This window comes from Abramis brama, assembly GCF_963993115.1.
Source record: "Abramis brama genome assembly, chromosome: 23".
Classification (NCBI taxonomy): Eukaryota; Metazoa; Chordata; class Actinopteri; order Cypriniformes; family Leuciscidae; genus Abramis; species Abramis brama.
In genome coordinates, this window is record NC_139985.1 from 9,481,513 (window position 1) to 9,507,714 (window position 26,202).

The following is a 26,202-nucleotide window of genomic DNA, read 5'->3' on the forward strand; positions in this document are numbered from 1 at the left end:
ATTTATATTTCAAAATGTTTTTTTTTTTTTTTTTAATCAGTTTATTATTTCTTAGCATTTTTTCCACATAAAGGTTTTTTTCTTAGAGGGGTTTTGCATTATAAATGCATGCCCTCACATTAAAGTCTGAAGTATCCGAGATGATTCCCATTGTCTTGCTGACTGCAAGATGAGCTAATTTCTTGGTCATTGATACATTTGTAGGGACTGTGTTGAAAATGTGTACTTTTATATAATTTAAATATACATTTATAGAAGGGTAGAAATTATTGTTTCCCACAGCATGTAATGTATCCTCAAAACTGACAAAAATCAATTAAAGAGATATGCTTTAATGCCATCACTGCACAATACTGAATGACCACCAACTCAGTTAATACTATTTACTCCACTTTTGCCCAGCTTGGAGATGCTGTAATCCCTGTGTCTGTTTCTGTCTTTCTCTCTCTCTCCCTCCCTCCTTCTCCAGACTTGTCTTACTCTTTTTTTTTCCTTCTAGACTCTGCCCCTTGACCAAGTAACCTGACTTTAATTGGACGACAAGTCTGCCGGCAGCTCAGCCATTGGTGGAGCTTAACAGCTATTATGCTTGTTCAGAAGAGCCTAACTGTCCAACAGCAGGGGAGGGAAGGAGCGAAAGAAAAGACGGGAGTGACAGAGGCCGGGGGAAGAGGGGGGCTCATTTAGCCTATGAAAGCAAGGAGGATTGGAGCGGTTAGTGCGCAGAGTCGGGAACTTGCTGCCTGTGGGAAAGTAAACAGCAGTATTTGCCGCCCTCTCAGAGGCCTCAGTCCGACAGCAGCGGATAAACAGAGGATGAGGATGTGTTCAAGGAGACAGCTGATTTCATAGCAGGAAGTGCATGGGAGGTTGTTGGGATTAAAGTCACTCTTGGGAGGTGCTGAAGCTTTCCTGTGGTAGTACTACTGAGAACAAAAAGGTGAGATGTTCTGTTTATTGGTCTATCAATCTAACATTTTCTCTCACACACTAACACTCTAAGTTTGCTCCTCTTTCATGCAACAAAGGCATGGGCACCATGAAAAGGGGTGTTTTCGGTATAGTGGGGGTAGGAGAAGAGAAGACAGAAGAGGAGGGTGTGCACTCTTTCTAATTTCAGTGGCTCACTGGGGAACAGAGGGATCTTACAAAACTCACTCAACCCAAAGAGACCCTCTCACGGACAGTTAAAGCAATAGTTAACCCAAAAATGAATTTAAAATTCTGTCATCACTTACATCATCACCCTAATGCCGTTCCAAAACTTGCCCTGAAATTTATTTGGTGTAGAAACTATTTTCACTCAGATATTGTTTTTAAAATTCCCAAACAATTACAAAGAAATTATTTGTAAGTATTTTGAATTGTGAAAAACTGAAATAGTATTTTCCTGTAAAATATATACTCCAATAATCTTTGTTTTGTTTACAACTTTGAAAAATATTGTATGACTTTTTGAGGAACAAAAAAGATGATATTTTGAAATATCAAAATATCAGTTGGGTCGAGTGCTGAGGCATTTTTAAATATATAATTTTGTTCTGTGTTTAACAGAGCAATTAAAGTCTTGCAGGTTTGGAACAGCACAAGGGTGCGTAAATGATGAAATATTATTTTTTTTGGGTGAACTTTCCCTTTAACCCAGTGTTATCCAGCAGAACTTCTAACACATATGCAACTCTGAGGTGGTAAACGCAAACCAGGAATTATCGTACAACCACATATCTGATTTAAAGAGAAATTAGAGCAGATTTTTTCATGGACTAATTCCAATGTAAATTCCACAATCACACTTTGTGTAGTTCTGAGGGGCCTCACAATCCTGGAACTCCTAATCTGCATCTAGCTGCCAGTCAACAATCACTGACTTCCTTTTGCATTTCCAGAATTAGATGGTTTAAAAATGGGCAGTGTTCCGTTTCCTTTTCTCTCTATGACAGTTCAGCATCATTAGCAGTCCATGCATGTCCGAGAGAGAGAGCTGCAGTACAAACACACCCAGTCAGTGGTCTCTCCAATGCGAAGGGGCAGCTGGGGCTTTTTGGGTCCTCTGGGATGACAAAGGCATATGTACGATTGCAGGGGCCTCCCAGCGGATGTGATACTGGATATTGGGTGGAGGGAGCTCCATCCACATGTTAGCGAGAATTTGAAGGTTCCTGCCTGACTCCCTGGGGAATGTGAGCTCTTCAAAAAGTGAAAGGTGTTGTATGAAGATCTCTGCTATTTTTGAGAACACATTACACAACAACATGAGAGAAATGAAACACTATACTGTATGTTTAGAAGGTGAAAGGGGAGCTTGTGCTTTTCATGTGATTCTTTCAATCGATGTAAAGGCAGAATTGAACGGACCTTTTGAATCTGTGCATGCCAAACCACATCATGCTTTGAAGGTTTGAGGATGTGAATGAACAATCTGAGTGAACAATGACCTGTTACATGACTCTCTTTGTTGTTGAGTTTTATGGCTATACCGTGTTTTGGCATCACTATTACCAGGTGGCCAATGGAATTCCTCGCTTCAGTCATTTACATGTTGATACTGCATTTTTATTGTGGTGCCAGGTCTTTTCCTCTTTATCGTGACATACATCTAAGTTATAGGCTACATATTATCAAAAAAGAAACAATTTAGGGCAAGTACTTGGTTCTATGCACCGATTGTTAAATGGATTTTGAGATGTGACCGTTTCTCTCAGAAGTGGAGGCAAATGAACATGAGCTTGAACTGGTGGAGTTTAAGCTGATTAAATGATTGGAGAAGTCCTGCATACATCATCACAGAGATGTCTGTCATTTCCACTGGAAGGTCCAGTTATGACATTTTAAATGACAATTAATATTCAGTAATATTATCGATTTAACTGCTCTGACACTATATCGGATAGATGAGAACCCAGACAGCAACATGTGGGCCCACATCTGGTACACGTGGATTCCACACGGCCCAGATGTGGGCTGGTTTGGGCCAACACAAAATTTTGCAGAATAATGACACCGTTGTCTTAAGTAGAGCTGATTTAAAACAGAAATTATGGTTTCATAATTGATTACATTTGCAACATTTACACTGTTATTTTCATGTTTATTAATGTATAGCTGCTTTGAAACAATCTCTGTTGTATAAAAGACTATATAAATTAATGTGACTTGACTTAGGCTATATGAGGTCAAACTGTTAATAAAAAAAAACATATGCACAGATAAATTGTTCACAGCAAGATCTTTAACTTACATTTAAGAAATAAATAGGCTTAATTTTCATTCCATGCCAACTTTAACGTTAATTTGGAAAGGTGCATTACAGACAACCCCAAGGATGAATAATGTATCCTTGGATGTCTGTGGTCTGCAAAATCAGCCATTGCTGAGGTGGCACATTTCGAGGATGTGCGTTTACAATAGAGGACATGTAGAGGTGTGTACACAGCCATTCCACGGTTTAAGTAGAAGGTTAAGGTGCTGTTTCCATGGAACCTGCAGTTAAGTCAGAATGCAGTGATGTTATTGTAAATATCATGCTTTTTTTTGTCTGTCAGCTAAAATTGAAAAGCAGATTGTGCAAGGTAAATATACACTTGCAAAAAAAAAAATACACATACTGTATCAACACACATTTAAAATTTGACACGTTTTAAGATTTTGCTGTGCATTCATTCATCCTGAGCACGTGTCGGTTTAATACCCTGTGGGCAAGGATGACATCATCAATCTGTGTGAATCACAGACAGCATATCTCTGAGCTGTCTTGCGATAACTCCAGTATTTCATGAGATGGACGCTTGGGACACTGATAAGAAGTGGAAAAGGAAGTTTCCTCCTTGTGTTGATACACTGCCCCCTCCATAAATTTATAGCATGAACCGGTAGTTGTCAACTGGTGGGTTGCGACTCAATGGGTTGCAGACTGCAGGAGAAAAACAAACTATACTAACTATGAATATGCAAGGTGCTTCAATCTAGTCAATATTCTTCTTGAAATATAAACGTTTTCTGTGATTTTATGTTGCTGTCAGAAGACGTGTGCATCATGACAGGTGAGCATATTGGGAATGACACCAGGGGGCAGAAAATGTATAGATTGTGGGTTTTTCAGAAAGTTATTGATCAAGTTGGTAGAGATCTTGTATTCAAAGTGATACAGTACATTTGGTTTTATAGGATTAAAAATTAATCTTTCACTTACTGTAGTTGAAGCTAGGCAAATTAGGCAGATGTAAACATAAGCAGGTATTGATGCTGCAGGGAAGCTGAAGACAGAAGACTCACAACACTAATACTTACTTTAATTCTTACTCAAAAAGCAAGTAAACAGGCAGTGCAAACACATCTCAACATAACAGACTGGACCAAGAGTGAAGGCAAGGGTGAGGCTTAAACTGAAACGAGCTAATAAATGGCACAGCTGAATATAGATATACTTTAGTTTAAAACTGTGTTTACAACTTCAATATTGTGTAATGTCTTTGGGACTGAAGTGATACATCAAGAGTAAGGGAGCTTTTATCTGAAATGTACATAGAAAACGTTTATCATAACATCTCTTCACACATGCACCCAATGAAGGATGCTACACTTTTTCAAGAGAATGAAAGCAGAACGACATATACATAATGCTTTACATGAACAGCCAAACAGAACTTATGCTGGGTTGCTACAGGTACTATTCTCCCAAGTCCAGGTAAAAAACACAATTGACCTGCCCCTGAGGAAAATATTATTGGTTTCTCTTTCAAAATACAGTAGACTTCATGGAGTTCTCAGGTGTGTTTTAATATTAACTTTGCCTTATGCTTTGCCTAAAGCAATTAATGTGATAAATCTCCAATTATTCATTTCATCTCATTGCTAAAACAACTACTATCTTTTTTGAAGTGTCGTTCCTATATGGGACTGACCACAACTGACATTAGTTTTGGACGTCCATGCTCTATGTTTTGAGTATGGATTCAGACTGACCTTTACTGCACAGTCAATGCCAGTCTGCATCATGTCAATCGTAATGCTGTATTGCATGAGCAAACCAGTTTGGTCTGCTTTATAAAAATATAAGTGTAAGCATTTTTGATTGTATGTGCTTGATCAGACAATAAATAAATAAATAAATAAATAAGGTTCCTCTATGCAAACCTTCATTATATTGGTGTTGAGACCAAGGGGTGAAGGTTTGGCTGTTATGCTGTAACTACAAGATCTGCAAGCCATTTACAGCCATTCAAAACTAGCTGTATTCTTGCTAAATAAGAATTTCTGAAAGCAACATAAATATATATATATCCGTAGTATTCATTATGTTATTGTAAATGTTTTACCAGTGCCTGGTTATGTTTCCAGGACTACTGAAAGTGTGAAATGAACATATTTCCCCATATCTGCTGTCTTGGACATCACAACTCAGGATAGTCACTATTGAAGTGTTTGACTGCGCACATAGGTGCCATTAGCCAATCAGCATCATCATGACATACATGTTCTGTGGCTCTCATTGGTTGAGATGCCATATCATACATGTTATACAGGAATGGATAAAATATTGGAGACAGACAATCCTTTCTCTCCATCAGTGCTTGGTCCCACCATTTCACACATCACATAGCACTGATCTTTTGACTTGTGATCTAACAAACAGTCAGGGATTCCTCAGTGATGAATGCATCATGGCACTCTTGTCTGATCACAAGGGTGCCATTGTGTGTGGTCTAACATGAAGTGGGTTTGCTGGAGAAACTGTGTTTGTGGTCCACTGTAAGGGACAGAAGGACATCAGAATGGACATGAATAGTGTTTTTGAAAAACATGTCTGGAGTCATTCATGCTCCCTTCCTCACGTTAGCATTTTTGTAACTGATTCAGTATTAGAATAATAGGCAAATGTACCATTTGTGGTTAGTTCTTCAGCCACTCAAAGTGACGATATCCATCATACACAAGACATATAATTAATTATTGAATACTGAATATTCCAATGAGCCTGCCTAATGGGTTAAATTAGTGACATAGTATGCAAAGCAAAAAAAAAATATTCTGGTGGTGCCTTTTACTTTAAGGGTTTAAACAATGTTTTTCATGCTTGTTCAATGAACTATAAACAATTACTGCACATGCATCTTTGGAACAGTCCTAAAGACACTAAGACACTAACAGTTTGCTGGCGGTAGACAATTAAAGTCACAGTTACAATAACTTGGGACATTGAAGAGACCATTCTACTGACTCTGAAAAACACCAGGAAAAAGATGCCCAGAGTTCCTGATCATCTGTATGAACATGCCATAGTCCTGCTGCAGGAGTCATGAGGACTGCAGATGTGGCCAGAGCAGACCCTCTGCTTTAGAAAGTAAAGCTCTACCCTTGAGAGACCAATCTCTGTGTAACCAGTTATTAACACATCTACTCTTCATATCCTTCGAAATGACTATACCTAGATAAGTGACTTAATCTTTCACTGGGATGCCATCTATATTTGTCAAATGACAATTTTTGATTGAAAATAACTCACATTTATTCATATTTAAGTGTAAGCCTGATGCTCGAGAAAATAAAGTAAATACAGTACATTAATAACTAAAACAAACTGAGCAGAGTTACTTAAAAACAATGTAGTATCATCCGCAAGTTGACTCAGTATAATTTGCCTGTCTGCAATATTAATGCATAAGAAGACATATCGGGTGCCAATTGTCAAGAAAAAGAACATCTTAATTGGGCTTTGAGAGTAATGTAATAAGGCCTGGTATAAGTGTAGGTGGAATAGAGCCTTTTAAAATACTTTCTCTGAAAACTTGCAAATGTAAAGGAGCTAATTGTTTTGCGAATAATCTGTAGAACTCAGAAGACAAACCATCCACCGATTTGTTAAGTTTAAGATGATTAATGGTTTCAGTGACCTACTCTAAACAAAGAGGTTGGTCACACATGTTTCTATCTACCCCACTAATTTTACAACAACTAAGTAGTGAATTGAAAAAGCATGTAGCTGATCATGATCAAAAGAGGAACTATACAACGTCTTATCAATATCATCACAAAATTGTGCAATTTCTCTTGGATTCTCAGATATATGTCCATTAATCTGTAATCTATGAATGGTATTAGAATTAGAATTACATCTCTCAAGTTTAAAAAAATAAGATGAATTTTGTTCTCCGTGCTCTAACCAACGCTGCCTAGATCTAATAAAAGCTCCTTCAGACTTGGTTCTATATATCACGTCTAGCTTACTCTGCAAATTAGATAGTTCCACATTTTCATGGTCAGACAACGTTTCTATGGGTTTTTTTGGGAAAGAAATGTTATTTTAGAAATTACATCATTTTCTTTAGATCTCTTCTTTCTAGCTAAATCACTACCATATCTTCTTAGATATTTTCCCACCTCAGATTTAAACGGTTCCCAATAAAGGCTAAAATTGTTCTGATTTGTAGCTTTATCTACATGAAAATCTATATAGCTCTATGATCAGTGAGAGGGGTCACTAAAATGATGACCTTCCAACAAATGACCTTCTCAATAAGTTGTTTGGAAACTAACCAAAAATCAATACGGGACTGAAAAGAGCCTAATTTATTTTGCCATGTATATATATTTTAGAATATATCCATCCATAAGTTCAAAGCGGTCCATAAATGCTTTATTAAAACATAAAGCACTATTAAAACCTGGAGTAGACTGTGGAGATTGAATGCTGAAATACATTAAACATTTTTGTAGTTAAATGAAGTTGACATAAGCAACACTAATGAGTTGACTGGCTTGCAATACTAGCTTTAAATAACATAAACATTTATTTCAATTTAAAGGGGTGGTATAATGCCCTTTTCACAAGATGTAAAATAAGTCTTTGATGTCCCCAGAGTGTGTATGTGAAGTTTTAGCTCAAAATACCCCACAGATATTTTTATATGGCATGTTAAAATTGTCACTTTTTGAGGGTGAGCAAAAACGGAACATTTTGTGTCTGTTCCTTTAAATGCAAACAAGCTGCTGCTCCCAGCACAGAGGGTGGAGCTACAACAGCTTGCACTCACACAGACATGCACTGAAAATTTCAAAAACTTTTAGCCGTTAATGTTCAACCCGGATTCAGACAATGATGGAGAGACTCAAGAAGAAGTGACAACATGTAGAATGCAACAGGACGTTTCTGAATGGTTAGTTAATGAATTTATGTAGCTTATGTGTAAATCTTCTAGTCATTGATTAGCATATTCTGTCATGATAATCTATAAATCGTGTTCCGGGGGCGGGGTTTATGTAAATTTTAGGGTTGGTGATGTCACTAACCCGGGATGAATGTGTAGTCCCTACCAGTCGTTTGTTGTAGTCCTTAAAAAGCGATTTCTTTAAAAGCAAATACATTACACACTAACTAAAGTTAGAAAACTGAAACCATAATCAACCACCCCTTTAATCAAATTAAATCAAAAGTTAAAATAACTCAAATTACATAGTTATCTACTCTACCACATTTCCATTTAATTTCCATTTTCACAAGTTTAAGCTCCCTAAACAAAACACTGTAGCACTTATAATGAAACAAGTGCTTTTTGTGGTACTGACTATGTGGGGCTGATGGCATCTGAACTCTCCCTTCTCTCCTACCACCCACCACCCAATCTTAGGCTTGAGCTGATCTCAATACAGTCTGTGAAATTTGTTCAGTTAAAATTTTTCCATTTTTTATATGTTTCCAGAAGCAATCACTGCTTGAGGAAAATGTGACAGATACATAACTAATCAATGCAGAACAGCTACACCAACAAAAACAATAACTGAGTGCTTCTGATTATTAGTTTTTTTTTTTTTATATGCATTTAAAATGAATGCGGAAATCATTGAGGTGCTCATTTTATGTTGAGTGGTAACTCACCACCTCTGTCAATTTATGAGGCCTTGTGAAGCCACGCTTTGCACAGCCCATCCAACAGGTCTGGTTTTTATTTGTGTAATTCCTCTTTCATAAGTAAAACAAGTAAAAAACATTTGGTAAATTAATAAATGACTGGACTTTGTACCACATTCACAGCACAATTTCCAATTTTGTCAGTAATGAGATGCTGCCTTCTGAATTTATATAGCATGATGTACAGAATAACATTTGACCATTTTTTTACAGAGCCTATGTCCAAAGGTTCATCTCACCAGCAGCTGGAGGAGGATGTGGAGAATGAAGAGCAGAGAGAGAAATTTGATTTTGAAGATGATATTGGCAAACAAAAGGGCAAGACTGCCTCTGGAGATGAGACATCAGGCAAATGCAGTGAGCTTAAGACACATTCAAGCAAATTGAATGACACTCAGGAAAAACATGCAGATCCATCTCAAGCCATCACTACAGTTTCCCCTGCTGGTCAGGAGTGTACCAGTTCTCATAGCACTAGTAAGTTTGTTTTTTCAGTCATTCTCACACATCTTAAGTATTCACCACAGAACTAATTTGTTACTGGGAATTAAAGGGATAGTTCACCAAAAAATGAAAATTACCCCATGATTTACTCACCCCCAAGCCATCCTAGGTGTATATGACTTTCTTCTTTCAGTCTTGGCTCTTCCATGCTTTTTAATGGCAGTGAATGGTAAATGAGATTTTGAAGCCCAAAAAAGTGCATCCATCCATGATAAAAGTACTCCATATGGCTCCAGGGAGTTAAGGCCTTCTGATGCAAAGTGATGTGTTTGTGAGAAAAATATCCATATTTAAAAATGTATCAACTACAAATAACTAGCTTCAAACAGACAGCCTATGCAAGTCGACTTATGCCAAAAGAGCAACACTTGACATGATGCATGACATAAGATGTAGGCCTCCTATGATTCAAATAGGGCTGGGCAACAAACTCAAGCTCCTCTGACATTTCACTTTAAAAATGACTGGTGTTTTGTTCCATCCTCTGCACTTCCACATTCATCAATACATTATGGATGCTCTTTTTTGGGCATCAAAATCTCATTTACCATTCACTGCCATTATAAAGCTTGGAAGACCAAGAATATATATATTTTTATATACAACTCCAATTGTATTCATCTGCAAGAAGCTCACTCCTATGATAGCTTGAGAGTGAGTAAATCATGGGGTAATCATCATTTTTGGGTGAACAATCCTTGTAATGAACTGTTTTGAGAAAATACAAGGTTTTGTCATAGATGGCTTACCATTTTAGTACATAAACCTGTTCAGTGTAAAGGTTATACCAATTAAATTAAACTAGTTGACTTGGCCAAAATCCTTACATTTTCCCCACCTCTTAATTTCTTTTCAGATTTGTCAACCACCAACAAAAGGTAAGTTACAAAATTAGATCTCACTTCAAACAAACATTTGCTTAGATTTTATTAAAACATCAGCCAAAAATAGGAAACAGCAAACACAAGTAAAGAAACTGTAACAACAGCCTGAACCTGCTCTGAGATGAATGTGGCCTACGTTGAACAGGTCTATGAGCTCTTTGACAGACTGGTAATTCCACGGTGCTGGAAACTGAAGTCCAGGTTGTACTGACTGCAGACTCAAAGCTTGAAACAAAGACTGCTGGGGTGCGGAACTTGACCTGGATACAGATTAACTCGATTGCCCAGGCATTTAAGAGGTCTGGAATCCAGGCTCTGAGATGGTCTCATAACTTGACTGTACCTGGGGCTTGTATCTAGACTGCATTGGTATGGCTGTGGAAGAGTAGCCAGACTGAGCTAAAGACTGGTTGCTCAGCATTTCAGGCTGGGAATCTGACTGCCCTGCTATGGAAGTTGTCTGGTCTCCAGACTGAGAAATGGTCTCAGAACTTGACTGTGCCTGGTACCTAGACTGCACTGGCATGGCAAGGTAATTGTAGCTGGACTGACCTAGAGACTGGTGGCTAGGCAGGATTTGAGGCTGGTAGCTGAGATTTTCCAGCTTGCTTGAGGGTCTGTAGCTGGATTGTACAGGTTTCACTAGGGGGTGATAAACCCTTTGCCCTGGCTTGGCCAGAGGCTGGAAGCCAGGCTGGTGCCGTTGCCAAGAAGGCGGACCACTGGGCTGAGATACAGAACCATAATTGGATGGTCCAGGCATAGTAAGAGGCAAGAAGCTTGGAGGCACTAGGACCTGGTAGCTAGACTGTTCAGGCAACTGAGCTGGTCTGAAAAGAGACTGGAGTGTGGACTGCAGTGGTCTGGGAGGGAATTGGTTGATGGGTTGCACCACAGACTCGTAGGTAGGCTGCCCAGGCTTCATTGAGGCCAGGTAACTGGGCTGTACAATAGACTCGGTACGTTGAGTTAAGTATGGAGAATTAGGTCTGGATAGAGGATGATATCTAGTCTGTCCTGGTTGGGATGCAAGCTGGTAATTGGGCTGTGATGCAAACTGCTGGCATGAATAAAGCTTGGACCCAATCTGAAAAAGTTGTCCCCATTGAGATGTCACTGGCTTGAAAACAGTTTGTCCACTATCCTGGACTACTGAATGGTAGCTGGCTTGTTCTGGTGGCAGCCCACTGGACTGACCCACAGACTGGTAGCCAGCTTGTGCTAGTTGTAGGTCAGCAGGCTGGGCCACAGACTGGAAGCTGACTTGTTCTGGTTGTGGACCACTGGGCTGGGTCACAGACTGGTTGCAGGCTTGTTTCTGTTGTTGCCCACTTGGCTGACCCACAGATTGGGAACTGGCTTGTTCTGGTTGTGACCCACTAAACTGTCCCACAGACTGGTAGCGGACCTGTTCTGGTTGTGGCCCACTTGGCTGACCCACAGATTGGTAGCTGACTTGTTCTGGTTGCAGCCCACTGGGCTGGCCCACAGGCTGGTAGCTGGCATGTCCTGATTGTTGGACACTGAACTGGGCCACAGACTGGTAGCTGGCTTGTTCTGGCACACTGGCCTCACTGACAGGCTGGTAGCTGGCTTGTTCTGGCACACTGGCCTCACTGACAGGCTGGTAGCTGGCTTGTTCTGGCACACTGGCCTCACTGACAGGCTGGTAGCTGGCTTGTTCTGTCACACTGGCCTCACTGACAGGCTGGTAGCTGGCTTGTTCTGGCACACTGGCCTCACTGACAGGCTGGTAGCTGGCTTGTGCTGGTTGTTGGTTACTGGACTGAACTACGGAGCTAAAACTAGGATTCTGGAGTGGCCTATTACCAGAAAAGACTAGGGAGCCAAGTTGAAATATACCTTTTTTGGGCTTGAAGAGGGTCATGCCACTGGGCTGAGTCCCAGACTGGTAGCTGGCTTGTACTGGTTGGAGCCCACTGGGCTGGCTCACAGATGGGTAGCTGGCTTGTGCTGGTTGTTGGTCAATAGGCTGGGCCACAAATTGGTAGCTGGCTTGTACTGGTTTGAGCTCACTGGGCTGGAAACTAGCTTGTTCCGGTTGTGGCCCACTGGGCTGGCTCACTGGCTGGTAGCTGGCTTGTTCTAGTTGTGGCCCGCTGGGCTGGCTAACTCGTTCTGGCCCACTGGGCTGGCTCACTGGCTGGTAGCTGGCTTGTTCTAGTTGTGGCCCACTGGGTTGGCTCACTTGTTCTGGCCCACTGGGCTGGCTCACTGGCTGGTAGCTGGCTTGTTCTAGTTGTTGCCCACTGGGATGACCCACAGGCTTGTAGCTGGCTTGTTCTAGTTGTGGCCCACTGGGCTGGCTCACAGATGGGTAGCTGGTTTGTACTAGTTGCAACCTACTGGACTGGCCCACAGACTGGTAGCTGGGTTGTGCTGGTTGTTGGTCAACAGGCTGGGCCACAAATTGGTAGCTGGCTTGTACTGGTTGGAGCTTGCTGGGCTGGAAACTAGCTTGTTCTGTTTGTGGTCCACTGGGCTGGCTCACAGATGGGTAGCTGGTTTGTACTGGTTGCAACTCACTGGACTGGTCCACAGACTGGTAGCTGGCTTGGTTACTGGGCTGAACTACAGAGCTAAAACTAGGTTTCTGGAGTGGCCTGGTACCAGAAGAGACCAGAGAGCCAAATTGAAATCTACCTTTTTTGGGTTTGAAGAGAGTCAAGCCACTGGTCTGAGTTCCAGCCTGATAGCTGGCTTGTACTAGTTGAGGCCCACTGGGCTGACCCACAGACTGGTAACCGGCTTGTGCTGGTTGTTGCCCACTGGGATGGCTCACAGGCTTGTAGCTGGCTTGTTCTAGTTGTGGCCCACTGGGCTGGCTCACTGGCTGGTAGCTGGCTTGTTCTAGTTGTGGCCCACTGGGCTGGCTCACTTGTTCTGGCCCACTGGGCTGGCTCACTGGCTGGTAGCTGGCTTGTTCTAGTTGTGGCCCACTGGGCTGGCTCACTGGCTGGTAGCTGGCTTGTTCTAGTTGTTGCCCACTGGGATGACCCACAGGCTTGTAGCTGGCTTGTTCTAGTTGTGGCCCACTGGGCTGGCTCACAGATGGGTAGCTGGTTTGTACTGGTTGCAACCTACTGGACTGGCCCACAGACTGGTAGCTGGGTTGTTGGTCAACAGGCTGGGCCACAAATTGGTAGCTGGCTTGTACTGGTTGGAGCTCACTGGGCTGGAAACTAGCTTGTTCTGTTTGTGGCCCACTGGGCTGGTTCACAGATGGGTAGCTGGCTTGTTCTGGTTGTTGGTTATTGGACTGAACCACAGAGCTAAAACTAGGTTTCAGTAGTGGCCTGGTACCAGAAGAGACCAGAGAGCCAAATTGAAATCTACCTTTTTTGGGTTTGAAGAGAGTCAAGCCACTGGTCTGAGTTCCAGACTGGTAGCTGGCTTGTACTAGTTGAGGCCCACTGGGCTGACCCACAGACTGGTAACCGGCTTGTGCTGGTTGTTGCCCACTGGGATGGCTCACAGGCTTGTAGCTGGCTTGTTCCAGTTGTGGCCCACTGGGCTGGCTCACTCGTTGTGGCCCACTGGGCTGGCTCACAGGCTGGTAGCTGGCTTGTTCTAGTTGTAGCCTACTGGGCTGGCTCACAGGCTGGTAGCTGGCTTTTGCTGGTTGTGACCCACTGGGCTGGCTCAGAAGCTGGTAGCTTGCTTGTGCTAGTTGTTGGTTATTGGACTGAACTACAGAGCTACTCTGGAGTGGCCTGGTACCAGGAAAGACCAGGGAGCCAAATTGAAATCTACCTTTTTTGGGCTTGAAGAGGGTCAAGCCACTGGTCTGAGTCCCAGACTGGGAACCAGACTGTGTTGGTTGTTGGACAATGGGCTGGGCCACACGCTGGCAGTCGGCTTGTGCTGCTTGTTGGACACTGGGCTCGTCCACAGGCTGGTAGCTGGCTTGTCCTGATTGTGGGTCACTGGGCTGACCCACAGGCTGGTAGCTGGCTTGTTCTGGTTGTTGGACACTGGGCTGGGAGATTGCCTGCACTAGCTGTTGAATGATGGGGTTTGCCATACGCTCGTTGCTGGTTTGCAGTGGAATTTGGGAAACTACCTGTACTGGCTTGGGAACAGAATCACTGCTTTGCTTTAATGGCATCATGCCCATACTCACTGTACTACCCATAGAGCCATAATCAAAACTCCCACTTACAGCTGAAGCAACTTGAGATCCCAGACTCTGACTTCTAGTGTCAGAATGAGAACCAGGTTTTCCACTTGTCACTAGACCACCTGAAGAGCCAATCCGTGAACTATGGCTTCCAGTGTCATATCCTCCCTTAACTCCAGTACTATAAAGGTTCTTGAAACCCAGGGGCCTGACTGGTCCTGCAACATTTGGGTTATACCAGCTGTAGAAACTTTGTAGCTTAACATCTGCTTCAGGGCTATAATATCCAGGATAGCTTCCATTTGTTATAGAGCTATAGCCATAAACTACAATAAAAAGACAAAAGGGCATCATTAAAACAGTGTTGACAATTAATTTGCCTAATTCAACTAAACTTACCAATCACAATACTGCCATGAACAAGACTTAGTATTGCCAAAGAAAAGCTGAAACAAAAATTATTTTTAGCAACTGGTAGAAAATTTAACTAACAAACAGATATATTAAACCAAAACAACATACTTTAAGATTTGCATAGTGGTATAACCCCTATCTAGACAAAACTGCCAAAACTAGCCCCAACTCACCAACTTTTAACTATGTAGAATTTTTACTGAACTCATCTTTTTATAGTGTCTGACTTACCAATCACGATCACCAATCACGGTTTAATAGATTATTGTCTTAGACCAATCAGTTGTTGCAGGAACCAGATCGTTATTAGTTTCAGGTGTCACCATTTTCACATTATGGTAAGTGATATTTGTTTGGTGCCATTAGAAGACCCTCTTAAGCTTATTCTCTGTTATTGTCTGCTGAATTAATGTTTCCATGAAGTCAATACTGCTGCAGATTAGAGCTATCAATAGCCTTTTCCATTGGTGGGGTGTGTGTCAGCACTCTTTACATAGACGTGCTGCTGCTATTTCAGCATCTGACTCAGTTTGTACTGCATTCAGTATTTTATTCCTGTGTGAATACACTGTAAAAAAAAAAAATCCTAATTTAACGGAAATAAATCCAGTGGATCCAAATTGCTTTACAAAGGAAATTGTGAGTAGAGATGAGAAGAGCACACATATTCTTTAAGCTCATACTTCCCAAAAACCACCCATCAACTTTCATAAACTCACTCATGGTATACAGCCATTTTAAAGTATTGATTATATGCTGTCTGATCAGAATGTGCATTTGTTATTCTGAGTGTGTAAGAAATCCCTATACTGAGAAATTTGAAGGAAAAAGTAGAACATGGAGAAAAGGGTCTGAAAGTACTGGATGCAATGCGATGCAAAGCATGCAATGTGTAGAAAACACATTAAAATATGGAAAATTTTGAATCCTCATTTTGTCAAATGTGCATTATGAAATTGTATTATGAAAACACCTTGCTGAGAGGTGCCATCATGCACTTCAGTGTTGAAATGAATGACAATATATTATCAAAGTGCTCAATTGTTGTTGAATTAGTCGGACAGCATTTCAACATTTTTAGTTTACATTGTCCCATACAACGAATGCTAATGGCCTTAACACTGCAGTCAACAGCTTGAAGTATCTATGCTGTTAAATAAAAAGTCTGTAGACAAATGTTGTAACTTGTATGCAATTATGGCAATGTTTGCAATAAGTGTTATGGTGGACTGAGGAATAATCCTAAAAACCAACAGGTTGTGCAATACAGTAAAGGACCAGATACAGAAAATGCCACAGTTGTGTGCACAGCTGCATTTAGGCATTAGAGTGGTTCTATAAAGGAAAGGTAAGGGATTTGTTAAAATGCAAGAGGGTCATTATTGGTCATGTGAATGTGACCGTAAGTCACAAGTATAGCCAAACATGTACACACAATGGGTGCTTCTCAAGACTCAAATTGATGCTTCCTCGTTTCCTCGCTCCTCCATCCTCTAGCCCGTGACCCGGAAACCAATCGAAGGACATCTCAATTCTCTAATTGCACCACAGAGGAGGCGAGGAATGAGGAGTGAGGAAGCTTCCAGAGGAGCTATGAGCGAGGATGCACAGGTATATCCTATGCGGAAGTCTTTTTTGTCGAGAAACCTGATGCAAGTATAAATTCTCCCCCCTCTTCTCATTTGTCACAATAATTGTATTTTATGCTTTACCTTTGCAGTTTAAATAAATCATACATCACATATCAACAGGGCATCTGGCTTTATCTTTATTATTTATTCATTTCTTAAATAACCAAACTTTAACATAAGGGCAGATCCTTTGAGCACAGCTGATGACGCTTTGAAGTGACACTCGAGTGACTTGTTTCTTTCCTAGTGAGGCAAAAGCGGTCAGGTAGGAGGAGTAACAAAGGAAACAAGAATCCTATAGTCGACTACGCCACCCAAAATACACCGGGAAATATCAGCCCTACGCAAGGGCACACAGGTTCATTGCCAAAGGCAGGGTGGAGACGTGGATGGAAATTTTAAAGACAAAATCACTTTATTTAAAAAAAGAAAAGGAAAAGGAAAATCAAGTAAATACAATTTCACACAAGGTCTCAATCGCATCGCAAGTACAATAAAAAGAGAAATAAAGAGGGTGATGGCCAGAGGCCTTCAGATTTCACCCTTTTTTATACTCTAAGGCTCCAATAGGTTCATCAAACTTACATAATACTGACCAATCATAAAACACTGATTGGTTCACAGGCTTTGGTGACACCAGCCAATCGTACCGGGGCTATACCTCACCCAGCTACACTAGCAGCCTTCCCTTGCATCCTAAAGGGGTGGAGCTGAGACTTGAGGAAAGGAAACGAGGATGCACAAATAAGAAATGAGAAGCACCCACTATCTATACCCCTGAGTCTATCCCTAATTTAACCCTGAATTCAGAGGGAAATGATTGGTGAATAGCAAATAGTACAGAAGCACCTAACCCTGGTTGTAAGCAGGTGAAAATACCATTTGACCAATAATTAAATGTAACAGTAATAGCCATAGTCACCAGGGAATCGTACTGGTTCCCTTGAATGGATAAAGTTATCCAGACTCAGGTATCCTTGTGCCAGTTGTGTCAAACGTTGGATAGATCTGTTCAGACTGTTACCGCCCCCGTTCAACTGGTACCTTTCCCAGATGCACCATGGAGTAAAATGGGGATGGACATTGTTGGCCCATTTGACACAGCTTAGGACAGTAAGTATGCTATCTACCTTAATTAATTACCATTCCAAATGGCTGGAAGTTGCCTTTTACATAGTTGGTGAACACGGGGGTTGTGATTGACTTTCTCAACAGCGTCTTTAGTCGCCATGGTTACCTGGTAGAGTTGGTTACGCATAATGGGCCACAATTCACTTGCATTCACGACCTTTCTGCAGAAAGAGACATTACTCCAGTAGGGCTGGGTACCGAGTTTCGATACTTTTTAGGTACCGATCGAATTGCCTCAATACTATCGAGTATCGAAAAATGACATGTTGTTCGGCACCAGATTTCGATACCTAAGGGTCGTCAACGTCAACGTACTCGTCAACGTCAGTGCTCAAACAAATACATATGAAATGCAGAACGACACACATAAAGTCGCTCACGCACATGTTTGCGTAACTCTACACACACGAGAAGCGCGGAACTCTCCGCGCACATACTCATATGAGACGCGCGCGCGCACGAACAAACTCTCCACGCGCATACTTTTATGAGACACGAGCACACACACAAAACTCGCGCACATACTCAATGAGACGCGAGCACACACACACAAACTCTCCGCGCACATATTCATGAGACGCGAGCACACACACATAATACCTTAAAGATGTGGAAAAGTCGATCAAAAGGCTCGATGCCAACAGTGCGCGATGCAGTATTTGCGGTAAAATAATTGCTGCAAAGACCGTACCACGACAAATATGATGAAGACCTTGACAGTGCACGGAGTAAACATTATAGCAGAAAGTTGCTGCGTCTTCGACTGGTAAATGAAGAGGTACCTTGTTGATCACTCTGACAGTGTTTATATTGCAATAATAACCTACTGAGTGTACACAGCCGTTCAAAAATGTGTTGGTTAGTCAGAATCTTTTTTCAGTAAGGATGCAAAAGTGACATTAAAACGTGTAATGTTACTAAATATTTCGTTTTTAAATAAATGCTGTTCTTTTGACATTTTTATTCATCAAAGAATCATGAAACAAAATGTATCATAGTTTCCAAAATATTAAGCAGCAAACTGTTTTCATATTTCTGAAGGATCATGTGACACTGAAGTAATGATTTTGAAAATTCAGCTTTGACATCACAGGAATAAATTACATTTTGAAATATATTCAAATAAGATTTTTTGTTCCTTTGTGCACTGGCTAAGGAGCACGAGTCAAACTGAAAAAATAAAACCAAAGTTTTCTGAGGTAATGTGTTATGTAATCTTGTTAAAATGGATTTCATAAAATTGGTATCGAAAAAAGTATCGTTAGGAACCGGTATCGAAACTGAGGTATCAAAAATGGCACCGGATCGAAAGATTTTGAACGATACCCAGCCCTATACTCCAGTCCGCAACGCTGTGTATCATCCAGTGGCGAATGGTGCCATAGAACACTTTTAACAGGGTTATTAAGGACTGCGTACAGTCAGCTATAGTACAGTCTAAGCCAGTGGTTCCCAAACCTGTCCTGGAGGACCCCCAACACTGCACATTTTCTTTGTCTCCCTAATCAAACACACCTGATTCAACTCATCAGCTCATTAACCCATGTGATAATGAGCTGATGAGTTGAATCAGGTGTGTTTGATTTGGGAGACAAAGAAAATGTGCAGTGTTGGGGGTCCTCCAGGACAGGTTTGGGAACCACTGGTCTAAGCCATGGAAGCGTACTGTTACTGTCTTTCTCCAAGTTTAACGTTCTACTCCACGTGCCATCACGGGAGTTTCACCCTTTGAATTGCTCCATTGGCAGAAGATGAAGACAAAACTGAATGTTACCCTACATCCTCCAGTCACTCTCCGGCCAGCGGCTGTTCGCAAGCAAGTTGTTCATAAGCAATCTCAGATGAATCACTACACTGATGCAAAACGTAGTGCACAACTGGTTATCCTGAAAAAGGGGGACAGGGTGGGGGTGTGCAAGTCCTTTCATGTGCCGAAGGCGAAGGGACACTGCAAAGTTTCCGACCCCGTTGGAATTGAGGAACTAGAGCAGGGATGGGCAACTTCGGTCCTGGAGGGCCACTGTCCTACAGAATTTAGCTTCAACCCTAATCAAACACACCTGAACAAGCTAATCAAGGTCCTCAGGATTACTAGAAAATTACAGGCAGGTGATTTTTTTTCAGGGTTGGAGCTAAACTCTGTAGGACAGTGGCCCTCCAGGACCGAAGTTGCCCATCCCTGAACTAGAGGGTCCAGGGGTCTCATTTATAAAACTGTGCGTAGGAACCTTACTAAAAGTGTACGTGCGCCTGAAAGCCAAAAATTGCGTACGCAAAAAAATATTCAGACTTATAAAACCGTTCGTACGCCAGAACCTGCGCAGAATTCACTTTATAAATCCCAGTTAGTGGAAGATTGTGCGCACATGCGTCTCCACCCCGAAATAACCATATATGGAGCTTACAACGCCTAGTTTTTGAATATATAAATCAAATAGTGTAAAATACATTTCAGAGAAAGTTTTTCTCAATCTTTTCCACTGGCCGAATTGTATTTTTAATTGATTTATATTTTAATGGAAACAGATAGGCCTTGGGCATTATTTGCACGAAACTATTTTCTCAGACAATCTGGTATTATCATGATAAGCAATTATCTCTGTGGTTAAAACATTAAAACACAGCAAGCCACAGGAAAAGTGTTAAAAAACACTGCATCCACAACAAATATTTCTATTGATGAATGTTGTAACTTCTCAGTAATGATTTCATGTTTAAGTGTTTAACTCCATTAATTTGAATGGCATATTTAATCTAAATGTTTATATCAGAAGTAAAACATAGTTTAAATAATTATTTTATTTATTTAAACTGTTATTTGCATCAGTTTCACTAAACGGCCCAACGCGCTCGCTGGCGCGGACATTTAAGAAGGGATGGATATTTGCTTCAAGTGACAGGCTTGGTGAGTGAAATTATATTTGTATTATCTTTCTGTATTATGTTTAATTTTCTTTAGATTTTCTGTCTAAAAGTGACCAAAAAGACATTTAACTCCAGCTCACCATCGGTGTCGCCAAACTGCTCCATCTCCAAAACGTTCGTACGCATGGGTCAGAGTTTGCGTGCAGGTGCGCAAATTTTCCCGTCAAGTTTGTTTTTATAAATCACAACTTATGCGTCGGAAGTGGCGCACGCCTCTTTCAGGGCCTGTTTTGTGCGTACGCAACGGTTATAAATGAGGCCCCAGATACCTACTTACTAGAGGATGGAAGGAAATGGCTAAAAGATTTTGAGATGTAAATGTATGTATAGTTTACATTAGTTACATACATTGCCTATACGTTGGTTCTGTTGCCTGTTATAATTAAGATAAGCTTGGTTGTTTTGTGCTCAAGCAATTTTCTGTTCAGGAAGTTCGTAAAGGAAAAAGTAATGTAGGCTACTAATGTTAAAATAATTGTAGGCCTACTTCCATGGATACATTGTGTAATTGCTTGGTATGGACATTTTGTCATTATTTCATTATAATTACTTGTAAGATTAAGGTAGAGAGACATTTTTTTAAAGTCTTGGAGGATGTTGTCTACATAGACTGTTATTACAAATAATTAACATTAGGGGGAGATATAGGACTAAAGAAGGTGAGCTCATTTATATTTTGCATTTGGCATGTTTACCTTATTGCATCATGTGAAGTGCATCACTGCTCTTGAAATAAGTAAAAGGTCGTGTGAATTGATATAAACATGTGATGACGTGTCATTGGAGGCAATAGATGATTACTCTTAAAAGCACAGAAAAAAACCTGGAGTTGACTGTGGAGATTATATGCTGAAATACATTTCAATGACCAGAAGCACTGTAACATTTTGAAGCATGAAAGCATTATTCCAATAACAGAATGATTTTTCATCATATTCTTTCCTGTTATGGTAAACCTTATAAATAATATATGCCCTTTTTCATATAGCACAGCTCATAGATAAAATATGAGTTAAATGAAGTTGACTTAAGCAATACTAGCTTTAAATAACAAACATTTATTTAAATTTAATTAAATTCTATATAAAATAACTCATATTGCACTGGTTATCCTACTCTCTACTTACACTTTGAATACTCTATCACATTTCACTCTACACAAAACACTGTAGCATTCATAATGGGAAAAAAGTGCCTTTTGTAATGCTGACTATATGAGGCTGATGGCATCTGAACACTTTCCCTTCTCCTACCACCCACCACCCACCACCCAGTCTTAGGCTTGAGCTGATCTCAGCTGATCTCAGTATCAGTGATCTTGAGGTCAGCAATAATATGGCTCTATTTTTGGGGAATGTTCCAGAGATCAAGCTTTCACAGACTCTGCTGCACCAGAGGACTTAAATGAAGAGGAAGACCAGACTTGCACTGCGGTGAAGAAGACCGAGAGGGAAACATGCTCTATTAAAACTAACACAGAAACAGAGAATAGCAGACACAGCCCAGCACAAAATGCCGAAGGTAAGAGACAAAAATCAAATGTATTACAGCTACAGTATAGCGTTTATATAAAGTAGGGTACAATGGGGCTAAAGGCACACCTTAAGAAATATGTGCTTTTCAATACTCCCATGGTTGGTTGCAGAAAAATATGTTTTTATTGAACATTGACGGAGCAACAGATTTTGTGTCAAAATAAATCATAAAGGTGGATTGTTTGTTTAAAAATCATATAAATTTATAAGATGGGCCTTTTTACCCCACATGCGGGGTAAAGGGCTCACCTGCATGGAGCAAAAGGCACAAAGTACTTCAGCTAAAATAATATGTTTTTAATAATGTAGTTTGTAATAATTAAATAAAGTTAATACGTGTTCAAAACAATCACTTTAGCAAAGTTTGTACTATTTTCGGTTTATTTTGATAAATAAAATTATTCATTTTTGTTCAATAAATATACTGTCATTAAAATGTTTATTAAAAAATTAAATTATTTTAAAAAGTAAAGATTCTGAAAGCATTGAATGAGATCCCATAATAAATTATTATAGCTTTAGAGTAGTAACAAATAAATATTACATTTTATTATATGATATAATTAATAACTTTTTATTTTTATATTATGGTTTAATTATAAATTTGGTGAATATTTCTAAAGTGGATATACCAAACTTAATATAGCCTACTGTATAGGCTACCATCTGAATCTGAAGTCAGCCAGCTATTTTTATCATGTTAAATATTGTGCCTTTTGCCCCAACAGCAGGGGTGCTTTTTACCCCAAATAACATGCTGTTACCTTTCTTCCATTATTGAAAATCTGTTGCTTTAATTACCTTGAACAAAACCTGAAAATTAGAGATGCACCGATAATCGGCCGACAAAAGCAAATATTTGCATCGATAAAAGCATTTGATTGTTTAAAAACAGCAGTGTCGATTATATCCTGTCAATCAAAAGGGTGCGGTAAAATACGACTGACTGCAACTCACACTGTGTGTGAAGAAAATCTCTCGAGTTGAGTTAGTTAGGGCAAGTTAATGACAACAGCGAAAAACAGCTACATAAAAGCAGGCTCTATTTGACCCTATGAATCACCCGTAGTTCCAGCCAGGGTTGCCAGATCTGCAGTTTGTCCCTAACATTTTTTTTTGTAGGGCGCCTCTCATCCAATAATCGCAAATATATTTGTGCTTTGTTACTTCTAAAAAGAAACAAAGTGTCATCTCTCAAATTCTGTCCATTTTATCAAGAAATTCAAACAATAAATGGCGTTTTTGACGCTCTTAAATGTGACGTGACAGATCGCTGTAGCGCCTCAGTTCAAGCAGCAGAGCGAAGCGCGAGGCTATTCCTCCACTTAGATACGAATTATATCTAGAAAAACATATACAAAAAAGCATATACAAAAAAAACACACAAACAAATATAAGAAGGTAAGTTAAAAGATACAGTACAACCTACCGAAATCCGTATATCATGTCTCATGTATTCGCTCAATCTGTGTTTCAACCACAGAAAGATGTCAATAAAACAGTTTGTGAACATTATCACTTATGTTGCATTTAACGTTAGCCTACCTCAGAAAGTCATCCGTTTGTTAGTTAGCTTTAGAGAGTAGCTTATTTACTGTTAATGATATATGTAGTATGTTTGAATAAATTTGCCATGAAGACAATTGATTATGAAAACTATGTGTGTAACTGAGTTGTATACAAACATTTAAGCTTTTATTTGAGTGCAAATATTATCTGAAAATAAATAGTAGTTGAACACAATAGCTCTGTTGTTAATTTTAACCTCTAATATTATAGTGTTCCAAATAAGAGGGTTCTCTTTATAGTTTATAGCATTATTTGGGAGAGATTCTTTTTTCCATAAGAAAAACCAAACTATCGGCAGCGGCCGATATCATTTTGAATAATCGGGTATCGGCTGAGAAATTTCATATCGGTGCATCTCTACTGAAAATCATTTATGACTGTATCAGTTCAGTCAGATCAATAACATTGCTGAATATTAAGTGTATTTGCACAGTCAGAAGTGTGCTTAGTTTTAAAATGCACATCTTCCAGTTTTTTTCTCCATTCCAAATTGGTAAATGCCACTAAAAATTACTAACATTTGTGGTGTGTGAACATAATGGCTGTTTCCATCCGTATCTACTGTCCAATTGGAAGTTGTGTTGGGTTTTCTGATGTGGTGCCAGATAAGGTCACGTCCTTTCGTAGTATAGTAATCGTACCAACATTAAACATTGCGACAGCTTTCTGCTGTTTGACCTGGCTTTATTTCAGGTTTTCTTCATAGTTCACTAACTTCATGTCTGATCAATTGAAAACAGTGCTTTGGGTAAGTTTAAAAATAAATTTTTCTGGGCAAATAATCTTTTAAAAGAAAAAATCAATGTGGCCCGCCAAGTTCAGTTTTGTTGACTTGTTTTGATTGATGTTGACTGGAGCACTACAGTTTGGGAATACAGTGTAAAGGTGATCACAGAAGTAGCACAGAAATTGCATAAAACTCACAACAAGTAATCATATGAGCATATGTTTGTTGCTTAACACTGCGATGTATGGAAAGCAGCTCTTAGATCATAAAATCCTTTAAAACAGCAAAGAACAGCAATTTTGTTTTTGATGCTCTGTTCTGTATTTTCTGGCAAGGGAGTGTCCATAAAAATTCTTAAGCATATACAAAAAAACACACAAACAAATGCACTCACAGACTTTAAGTTTCCATTTTCTTAAAGTCACCATGAAATCAAAATCGACTATTCTTTTTTTATGGAGTATTGCAATATTTATTATAAAGGTTTTATCTGTGCAGTGTGCACATTATTATTATTATTATTAATATAATTATTTAATTCATGTGCCCTAGTAATCTCTAATCAAAATCAAGTCCCGTTTCACTCTGATATAGCTACGTCACAGACTATTGCTTGATGTTTTTTCTTTTTTTTTCTTTGCAGGTGATGCCTCTGCAGAGTCTGAACACCAGACGGCTGGTCTGGAGGTGATCTATGATGATGTACCCTGTGAAGATTTGTCCTCAGGAGAAGGTCAGTCATGTGTTTGTGTCTGTCTTTCAGCGTATAGATCTCTCAGTTCTAGTGTTTTAATGTTGCGCATGTGGGTGTTTCTTCAACTTCAAGGCAAGCAATTTTATGCAGGTTGGTTAAAATAACAGATTCACATTTAAGATTTTTCCTCTTTGTGATATAAAACTGTTTTGGAATCTTTTTACTATAATTTTATAATTTATCTTTCTACTGTTCAAATACATTTGATTTATATCTGTTTTTACACAAATTACGACCAACAGATGTCGCCATTTACATCAAAACCAAAATTTTTGCCCCTAATAAAGTTAGTGTACTTGTTCACCAGTTAATATATCATGCTTAAAATAAAATGAGATATTTGACAAAGAAAAAAAGAGAAAATAATGTTTAACACAATGTTAAACATAATGTATCATTTGAGATATGGTGGAAATGACATTTGCTATATGACAAGGTTAAAAAACAAGTCCAAATGGGCCAAAAGTGCCCATAGTTGAAGAAACACCCTTCTAGCATATGTGTGATTTTTATGTGTTATGTTAGGTAGATGTTTCTTTGTATCAGCATGTCATTGTCAGAAGACCTACAGTATTAACAGGACTGTACTGAAACCTGCATTGCTTTGTGTGTCAGCTGACTTGATCTATGAGGACGTTCAGAAAGAGGAGGGCTTGCAAGGGTCCAAAAATGGCTGGAGCTCAAGTGAGTTTGAAAGCTATGATGAGCAGTCCGACTCTGAGAGGGCGCCGACCCGTAGCAAGGTGCGTGTGTGTTAATAGATTCCCCACAACTGCAATAATTACATCCTTCCAAACATCTAATTTATTATCTTCAGACACATTTCCACATTCCTCATAATGATAAACCACAAAGGTCCTTAAAAAGATTTAAACCCCCCAAGGTTGCAGGCTGATTGATTGGTATGTGTTTTGATCATTTATTTGAGATGCAGGTTCTTGTTACTTCGATGGTGAAGGTTTACTTTGCCACCACAAGAGCGCAGTGTTGGCCAGTTCTTGCCTAATCGCTACTGGAGCAGGGGTGTGACTGACACACTTTTACACTGCTCTATATTGCTGCAAATTTGAATTCTGTGTGCA

At 39.9% G+C, this 26,202-nt stretch overlaps 1 protein-coding gene across 2 annotated transcripts in view; it reads left to right on the plus strand.

The window, feature by feature from the left end:
- Positions 1 to 633: 633 nt before the first annotated feature.
- The window catches only part of arhgef10la (Rho guanine nucleotide exchange factor (GEF) 10-like a), a 137,372-nt gene continuing 111,803 nt past the window's right edge, over positions 634 to 26,202 (plus strand). Inside the window, exons 1-6 of one of the 2 annotated variants that reach the window (XM_084101079.1) lie at positions 634 to 940; positions 9,119 to 9,382; positions 10,266 to 10,287; positions 21,899 to 22,056; positions 25,010 to 25,099; positions 25,736 to 25,863. In XM_084101079.1, coding sequence (XP_083957205.1) covers positions 9,124 to 9,382; positions 10,266 to 10,287; positions 21,899 to 22,056; positions 25,010 to 25,099; positions 25,736 to 25,863 — 657 coding nt within the window. In that variant the 5' untranslated portion in view covers positions 634 to 940; positions 9,119 to 9,123. The remainder of the gene's footprint in view (positions 941 to 9,118; positions 9,383 to 10,265; positions 10,288 to 21,898; positions 22,057 to 25,009; positions 25,100 to 25,735; positions 25,864 to 26,202) is intronic. The other variant, XM_084101078.1, reaches the window with a different exon arrangement.